General features: G+C 44.3%; 1 protein-coding gene across 1 annotated transcript in view; it reads right to left on the bottom strand.

The window, feature by feature from the left end:
• Window positions 1-502: 502 nt before the first annotated feature.
• Window positions 503-9,811, bottom strand: part of tacr1a (tachykinin receptor 1a) — a 36,571-nt gene continuing 27,262 nt past the window's right edge. Inside the window, exons 4-5 of the mRNA XM_073466902.1 lie at window positions 9,555-9,751; window positions 503-7,708 (exon numbers count right to left, since the gene is read on the bottom strand). Of these exons, the coding sequence (XP_073323003.1) occupies window positions 7,372-7,708; window positions 9,555-9,751 (534 nt within the window). The 3' untranslated portion in view covers window positions 503-7,371. The remainder of the gene's footprint in view (window positions 7,709-9,554; window positions 9,752-9,811) is intronic.

Genomic DNA, 9,811 nt, shown 5'->3' with positions numbered 1-9,811 from the left:
ACCCACTGTACAGTTAATGTGACTCCACGAATGGCAGTTTAACGACGGAGGCAGTAACAGATACACAGTCACCTGTAGAGCAGCACTTTTTTTTTTCACTTCAAATGGCAAAAAGCATGACTGAACTGCAGAAACGAACATTTTAAAATACTGTCTCAACTTAGATCTTCTTCAGGAATACGTCAGCGTGATTAGAAACAAGTAAAACATCGATACAGTAAAGAAGTCGGACAAACATGGCTGTGTCTGAAAAGTGCCTGATAACCACTCGGTGTATGATTCAGATTTATATCGTATCCGTGTTCAGTGTTCATTGGACTTTAAATGACACACTGAGGTCGAAGTGTGGACTTTCAGCTTTATGGTTTTTAGGGGGATTAAAAAAAACTCTCAGAGGAACTGGATGAATTTTATTCCTACACCCGCAGGAGATTTTTGCATTCAGAGGACTGTAAGTTCTACATGGTCGATCGGGTGTGAATGTAATCACCATCGGTGCTGGTCAGCATTTTAAAGGATACGGCTCAGAAAAGAAATAAAAAGTTTCTTTATTGTCAAAAAAAAAAAAGACAAGAAAAATCTGCAATGCATTAATCCTTCTTGCAAAGCTCTTAACAGCCGGACAATGACTTCGACTCCTTCAGCTGTCAGAAGACTGAAAAAGTGCTACAGAAATGTAGAAAATAACCATTTATATGTTGCTCACTACTGATTTTGAGTGCAACACAAAGTGAAATCAACAAAAACATGACCCCAGGCTGAATGAAATGAAAACTCAAAGTTTCATGCCAAATTAAATTAACAAGAGTTCAGAGCAAAAAACAAAACCCGTCTGACTCGCAGCCTCCTGATTAAATTTAGGAACATAAATGCCAATAAAGGGGTTGGACTATGACAAACCCAGTCTGGCTGCTAAATGCCGCTGCAGCGAGGTGAAAGTCAGGCTGACGTATGTCGACGCAAAGAAAGCAAAGGGATCATCCTGCGTGTGGCAGCGTCAGTTTTCAGACACAGCCATTATCAAGATGAAGCAGAGGTATATATGATCATTTTGTACTAGAACAGGCACTAACTGTAAGAAGATGTCTCTTCGTGGCACAGAGTCAGCATCTTTGTTCCCCCATGAGTTCACTCCCGTCTGCTGCGATACTGCACAGTAACATCTCTTTCCATGGATTCATTACATTTCACAACACAACACAGATACAGACATTTTTCTATATCATGGTTCATAGTGAGTCCTCTGTTCAGCTCATAATCAAAATGTCACATTCAGAAAAGGTACAGCAGATTCACAAATAGATTCACTGAGCAAGATAAGAAAACCAGAAGAGTATTTTCACAAGCAACGATACCAAAGCCCGACTGCAGCAACGCACATCTCTACATCGATTACTGTTCACATGGCAGAGGCTGTTGTTTGCTGCTGTTTTTTTTGCAGGGTGCTGTGGGTTCGACCCTGCAGCTGAGACAATGCATCTGTGTGTGTGTGTGTGTGTATACGGGCGCACGTTGATGAAGCGTCATCCGTGTGCACATTCGTACTGTATAAATGACACTGATGCAGCCACGGGTGGCACAAACTACTCGGGTCACTGCAGCACCGATCTGGTGATTAATCACACACACACACACGAATGCACGCAAACATACGTGTGTGTGTGTGTGTGTGTGCGCCTGCATGCTTCAGCGTATGTTCGGCTGGTTGTCCTCTTCACTTCTCGGCTGTAATTAACATGATTGGAGAGCGAGGGGATGGATAGAAACACAGGAAGAGATGGTGCTGATGAGGCTATTCACCCTGCTGTGTAGCCTGCCTGGCGCCTCTCCTCAGCAACAAGCTGGCATCTTTTGTCTCCAACGCTACAGCTCTCATCATCGAGTGTGTAAGCGTAAGTGTGTGTGTGTGTGTGTGCGCGTCTGCCGAACGCTCATTTAAGGAGCTCTCGCTCGACAAAGTTGATTACACATTCATTAAAGCCCCAGCCTCTCGTTCACCAGCTCCACTTGACCCGACCAAGTGACGGGGCGGATGAGCACGAACATACTCTGTATTTAGACCGCGGGGTTTTGGATTAGGGCACCGTGTTCAAATTAAAAATTAATCATAAAAAAAAAGGTTCAAGGATGATGATGAAGATTGAAGTAGGAGTCTGGATATGTTATATAACAGGCCTGTCATTTCTCCCCCTGTAATTAAATATGATGAGCTGGTTGAGAATCATTTTATAGGATCTTTTAATCTTTCTTCAAACACTAGTTTAACATAAAACTAACGTTAAAATAACACACTTCACCACACTCGACACTTTGTTTAAGATAGTAATTATTATTATCAGTTTATCAGTATCAGTTACCTGTTTACGAGGACGTCAGAGGACGTATGTAAAGAATGATTTTGAGATTTCTGTAGCAGAGGGAAGGCACTGGCTCAGAACCAGCACCTGAACTGCCTCGGTTGAAGAGGGTTTACAGTGCCCCTTTAAGACCGAGCTACAAAATAACCTGTAAATATGTAACGATATTTTTGACCCTGTAAACCCACGAGGGTCGGGCACTTTGTGCGCCTGACATGACAATAAAAGAAATCAATCAATCGACCAATCAATGACTCGACCGCAGCAGGATAAAGCTCCAGCTGCAGCCATTTCCACCGACTGTGATAAAGATGCCAAGCTGGCTGTGGGGATCGGTGCAGGTTGTGCACTGAAACGATACTAATCTGGATTCAGAGCCGTCATGAGAAGCCGAGGGTTCGTGTTAACTACACAGGAGTGTGGCTGCATTCGGTTCATGGCTGACGGCTGCTGCTGTGGCTGTCGCTGTGATCAGACTACACACCGCTGTGTGGGCATCGCTGGGGTTATGTCAACAGCAGCAGCTACGGCTGTTGCTGTTGTGATTGGCTGTGACACATCAGTTTTTAATGCTGGTGCAGTGTTTGCTTCTGTCGGTTCGTCAGGAGGAAGCACAACCTCGTTTACCCTCCTGTACATTCACTGTTTGAGCTAATTTACTTGCAGGAGTCCACGCAGACAAGGAGCATTTCCCTTTATCCAGCTCACTGACTCCAAATCATCACATCAGGGCAGGAGGCATCAAGGGCGCAGGTCTCGTTCATACTGTAATCAGATAACTACGTTTCTAATGTCATCAACCGTAATGTTCTCGCTCTCTCCCGGCTCGCTCTCTTAGGTTGAACTGCGATGATCCCGAGAAGGTCGGCTGCCTTTGTTAAACTCCCCTTCTCAACCCAGCGTTGCGTTACTAATTTTAGGCTGATATGCATCTCTGAATGTTTAAAAAAATAAAGGAATGCAGCGCTAGAAAGCTGAGTGATTGTGTGTCACGGCTGCTGCCAGGACATTTTCTGCAAAAGTGAGAATAATTGTGGCTGTTTCACAAAAAAAAACTCGAGCACGGCACACAAATCCTGTTGAGTTATAGTCGACACTTTGACACGTACCATATGCTGCTGTATGGAAATAGGTCTGGTGTTGGACATTAGTGGGCTTACTGCCAACACTTCAGCTTATACAAGTGTTGTGTCCGTGCATTTTTCCAGACATCATAACAGGTTCACCGAGGCCGGTCCTGTTTCTTAACATACAGATGACAAATGAAGCATCTCGTTGCCCATATTTGGAGCTCAGACCTGCTTTCATGGAGTCACGTTGGGAAATGGCCACACTACGCTGAAAAAGATGGAAAGCAGGTATAAACTCTGCAGTTTGTTCTTACTGAGCCGAGGGTTACTAATGAATAAAAATAAATAAATAAATAAATAATTGCCATCATGTGTCACTGTGTTCGACTGAACTGAACGTCCTGAAAAATGTTAAATGTGTAACTTTATACAATTTTTTTAAAGGGCAACTAAAAGTAGTATAAAGCCTCCAGAAGAAGCCGCATGGAGGTCTGATAAAATGTCTCCAGTGATGTCACTCAGTGGCTAAGTTGCATTGTGGGTAATGTAGGCTGCAGGTTTTGAAAAAGGAAGAAGAATGCATGGAATAACAAAGAGGATATCTCCTTTTTGTTTTTAAACTGTCCATAATAAGTCTAACATTGTTATAAAAAACCTGCTGCCTACATTACCCACAATCCAACTCACCTATAAACAGCTTTTAATATGTAAAACTGGTGGAGCTACCCTTTAAACGACCACCAGAGCAGACAGGAGCTGGTCGTTCCTCCAGGTTTCTTTTGCGTATCGACACAGAATATAGAGCAGATGTAAATTTGCGAAGGGCGGCCGGCAAGAAATTACCACTTGAGTGAAAATTGTGCCTTTTTATTGTGCGTCTATTGTAATTTTCTTTATAAATGCACGGACAGCAGAAGGAACAGGACATCGTTCAGAGTGTCTGTGCACACAAACGAGCACTTCATCTTGTTTTTATAGGAGCTGCTTCCCCTTCATACATACATACATACATGTAGAGATCACTGTGTTCCCGTACTCACTGAAGGTGGAGGTGTTGATCACTGCACCATAAACGATTGGATGACATTCAAAAGCTACATCACATCCAGTAATAAATCTGCTTAATGAGATATGTCACGATTTAACGAGATGATATTGTAGTTTTTATATTCATGAATCATCGGGGCACATCCACCGAGTGTGTATCTTAATTGTAGTCGAGGTTCCTCAAAGTCCCAGACGATCACTCAGCATTGTGTACGTTAACGCGCTGATGATGATGTTCTCATCATTGAACTGACGACCTGACCGAGACATTAATCTCTCAAACGCTCTGAAGGAGTATTTACATTTCTGTTCCAGCCTCTGTGAAAACATCTGTTCTATGTCCTCCAACCTCCCGTCGTCCCTGCACCGTGTCCATACTTTGTCTCATATACGCCTTGTCTCGTCTCGGGGTGGGGGGGGATACGGTGATATAATACAGATTATGATTGCGGTGGTTGTGTTGCTTCACATCTCCTTCTCAGTTTCACGTCAGCTGACTCTGGAATTTAAAACAACAGCTTTTGTGCGCTGAGAATAAACCAGGAGTCAGGAGGGGGAACCGAGGGGTGTGAACGCAGAATGACGGCTGTCAACAGGTGATCACTCTCCATGTGTGTGTGTGTTGTGTTGTGTTGTGTTTGCACACTGCAAAGAATATGTATCTGGTGACATGATTTCACAGAGGACTGAGTCATATTCTTTACAAATGTGATAACGTGATAATTGTGAGACTATTGTGTTGATTTCCAACGCGTAGCATCTGTTTTCTTTATACTGACGTACTTCAAAAAGACCGATTAAAAATGGATTTTGTCTTCTTTGTTCCTTTGTGTGTGTGTGTGATACATTAAACTGTTCGGTGGATGTGTGTCGTTAAAGCCTGTGTTTTTTTTGTGCGCCCAGCAAATATGTAAATCTTCAGGATTTAGTTATTAAGCTCACCGCAGGATATTTGTATTAAAAAACATTCTGGCTCCCATTAATCGACTCCACTTTCATCATCGAAAAACCAAAGAAAAAAACTGTGCGTGAAGTCGTCCAGCTGGAACTTGGTAAGTGAAGATCTTTAAAGAAGTCGGATTATCATGATATAAAGTGAATTTGCCTCCTGTTGGGAGACGAGCTTAAAATGTTGCTCCTCAATTTTTTATAGTGGTTAAGTGTTTCTGTGTGTGTGTGTGTTTGACACTGTGAGAGGTTAAGACAGTTTGTCCCAGCGGGCTTCCATAGCCCCTGTTGCCTGACCTTCCTTTTTCCCGGACCCCAGCAGAGTGAGCAGTGTCTCTGCTCCCCTCGCCCCGGTACAGACATTATGCTACGCAGCAAGGCACATCACTGCACGTTAGAGGAGCTGCAGCTAACGAGGCTGCCTGTGTACATTCGAGGCTTCAGTGTCTACAGAGCCCTTTTTTTAAAACCTTGATAATAACATGCATCTTGTATGACTGGATTGACATTTGGACGGCGCAGCGGCACATATAAAACATGGATGGTTTCAGAAAATGGGCAACGAGAGATTTAAAGCGAGGTATAAATGTAATCCAGCCAAATCGCATTAAGACACAGAGTGCATGTTAGTGCCAGGCGGAAGGGTAGAGCAGCTAATGAAGAGTTACATAAATATTTCACAGTTTGAAAGTGGCGCCTTGCATTCAGATCATGAGCCAGTGTCATGAGCCTGGTGAAGGTGGAGCGGGTTACAGACAGGCAGCTGAGGGGACGGTTATTATGATTATTACGGAGAAATTTAGTAGAAAATTTGAACGTTTCATCTGATTTCCACTGCAGATTGATCTCTACGCTACACGCCAGCGTTGTTCGGGGGTTTAGTGGTGTCACGGACGACTACATCCGGGATGGAGGTCTCATAATTGGGCAGTTTAGGTTTTACTTTTCACTCGAGGTTTGGCTCTCGCCTCTTCAGCATTTGAAGCACCTCTCTGTTTCAAGATGATGCTCCCAGCTGCTGAAGATGAAAGCTGAACTACATGCTGCCAGCGTTTCAGGTGATTGCCAGACACTTTCAGCAACACCTGCAGGGGATCCTTTAGAGCGATCCTTCAGCCAGACAGGCACTCAAGTCCTGCTCAGGGAGACAGTTGGCATTATGATCAGCTCGCCACACACACACACACACATACACTCACACACTCACACAAGTTCAGAGTTTATGCTTTGTTGTTTTCCTTCTCTCCATCACCTCTTCAGGGAGAGCCTTTCAACTGAAACCACACATCTGCCTGTGTTTTCAACATGTATCTTCTGGGGAGAGAGAGTTCCTGTGAAAACCAGGTGGAGAACTTTCTTGCAAAACCCAAGGTCTCCAAGCACTCAAGTCTTTCCCTGTCAAAACGAGGAGCCGCTGCATGCACCAGCATGCCGGTCTCGTGTTAAAGCCCCGCTCCAAAATAGACTGTGTGAAGTCACACAGCTTGTGTGATTTGCGGATGTGTGAACCTTCATTCTGCAATGAGAGCATGTTGGTGTGACGAGCAGAGGCTGTGAAGATCGGAGGCGTTAGCGTCTGCTTCGGTTTGGCTTTTGAACTGGAATGTGCTCGTATCGTTGAAGTGCTCATCAACACTTTTTGGCACCGAGCAAGCCTCTCTAATGGCAGTTGATCATTAACTGTGAGCAGCATGAGTACTTTATACAAGGGCGTTGTGGGTGAAGACAGCGCTCAGTGACCAGGGGCTTCGTCTCACTTGCAAATTACCTCACATGATGCTCCAGTAGGCACGCTGGAAATGTATTCACCAAAGCCACAGTCACTGGCAGACAAACTCACACATTCACGCTGTTCTTTTGCAGGAATACACGGCGGCAAAAGCAGCAATGTGAACAGTCAACTCACGCTCTCCCTGCTGTCCAGCGCAATGCCTCCTGCGTTTGAGGTCCTATTCCTGCAGGTTGTTACTGGAGTAGAAGCTGGATGTCTCTGATACCGTCTTGGAGACGCTTCGTGACGACGACCCGTTGGAGGTGAGGTCCAGGGAGGAGCAGGCTCCGACCGCTGCCCCGCCGGGGCCCGGACATGCCGCCGCCTTGACCTTGTGTTGCTCCATGTCGTCCCCACTCTGGAGAACAGTGGACACGGTGGTCTCCATGCGGCTGGCCTTGTAAACGCTCGTCTGGGTCTGAAGGTAGCGAGTGGACTTGAGTTCGAGGCCTTCGTAGGAGCCTCGAGGGACGCAGGGGCAGCAGCGGAAGGCTTGTTTGAAACCAGCACGAAACCTGTGTGAGAGAAGCAAAGATCGGTCTTATTGATCGATTGATTAGTCTTGGTTTATGCACATTTAGAACTATTAACTGTTACCAATCAGATAGTATTGTGGGCGGGACATTGTGTGAAAGTAGCACATTTTTAAATGTTTTATCAGCAACTGACAGAAAAATCACAGATGCAGATAATTGGAAAATGACACCTTGAAACCTCTCTGCACTCCTAGAATGTGCATTGGCTAATAAAGATGTAAAGTAAAAAAAAAAAAAAGCTTTGTGTGTAAGTGAAGCACTGTAATGTTCAGCATCACTAAATGTTGCATGTGACATTTACGACTGGCCTTTTATTGACAGACTAATTTTACCGGCGCTCGGTGGCTCTCATTTTAGATGCTACAAATAGTTTTAAATGTTTTATAGAAATGCCAAAAGTCACACGAAGAGGTGACAGAAATAAGAACAAGGAAAAAGAATGGTATCACAATAGGCACACACACACATACGTAACGCATACAAAGAGGCAGAGAGAGAAATGAAGGCAGGAAAATGTCAATCACTGAGAGCCGGTGAGCAGAGACTGATGGGAAACAAGAGGACACATTTGAATTTAAATTGGGCTGAGAGATGATGGAGACAAAAGCGGCTTGATATCCTGTACATAATAATGACTAAACTACTGAATGCAGTCCAACCCACATATTTTCATTTTTAGGACTTAATGATCTTATGAACAGAGGGCGAAAACAGCCAAGTGTGAAATCTCATTTCTCCGCCAGCATGGAGACAATTAACAGGTGGCTCTGAAGACAATGGAGAGGATGATCGATGAAAGACAGCGAGCAGACCTGACCATCTGTCTTCATTTTGACCAGACGGCAGAATCTTTTGGATTCACTGACATTTTTCTTGACAGGCAGACTTCTAATAATGCCGAGAGTTTGGGAGAGCGAGCGGTCGATGTTCACAGTGGGATTCAGCCCATTAAAAGTCTGGAGTTTCTTCTAAACTTCAGTCCGTGTGTGAAATCATAAAGCTTCTTGATCTCAGAGTGAGCATAAGCAGCCTCTCCACAGCGACGGCAGAGTTTTTTTAACTGCTTGTCACTCAGGCAGCAGCTGAGGATGGGATGTTGTTATTCGGCGAGTGTACCTGCAGCTGTGTGTGTGTGTGTGTGTGTGTGTGTGTGTGTGTGTGTGTGTGTGTGTGTGTGCAGTCCTACAGGACAGAAAGATTGCTGGTAAACAAGAAAATAACCTTTTTCCTCCCTGAAGAGATGTCATTTTTCCTCACAAAGAAAGTTATTTTGTCACAGAACAAATAAACAGATTGGACTTCTGCCTCTTTTTTTTGTCAGGGTGATTACTTGCAAATGGGGAAATTGTATTTGTGTGATGTTTTTTATTCATGGTACGACTTCTATTCCAGGAAAAAGACTCCCACACACTGTCCACTTCACTTGCAATTAAGTTTTAAAGGTTTTAAGGATTAAACTTTAATTGCAAGTGAAGTAGACAGCGTGCAGGAGTCTTTTTTCCCTGATGTTGTCAGCCTTCGGTCTTCTCCTACGCACCTGTCCATCTTAAGTTGTGCAAAAGTTGGGACATGGTGTGAAACAGACTGCGATGATTTGTTAATCCTTGTTGACATTTACTCGATTGAAAGATTTGAAGAAGACGACGATATATTTAATGTTTTTTTGTAAATATATGCTTGTTCTGAATTTGATGCCAGCAGCAGATTTCTAACTAGTCGGGACAGAGGCAACACACACAGTTTACAGTTTATGACTAAGTCCTAGACTAAGTTATAGGGTTAGCCAAGTAGTAGTTATCGTTAAGGTGAGTGTAAAGCGACTAACCTGTCGTTGAGGCAGCAGTAGATGATGGGGTTGTACATGGTGGAGCTCATGGCGAGCCACATGATGGCCAGGTACACCTGCTGGATGAACCTCTCCTCAAACATCTCGGGAAAGAACTGGTGCAGCAGGAAGTAGACGTGGAACGGCAGCCAGCAGATGGCGAACGTGCACACCACCACGATCATCATCTTCACCACCTGTGGGACACGTGACAGTTAAATAAAGACAACAGGGGAACATGTAAAACCCGCCCGGTT

The sequence above is a fragment of the Pagrus major genome, chromosome 5 (genome assembly GCF_040436345.1).
Source record: "Pagrus major chromosome 5, Pma_NU_1.0".
Taxonomy (NCBI): Eukaryota; Metazoa; Chordata; class Actinopteri; order Spariformes; family Sparidae; genus Pagrus; species Pagrus major.
This window is presented reverse-complemented; position numbering and strand designations above follow the sequence as displayed.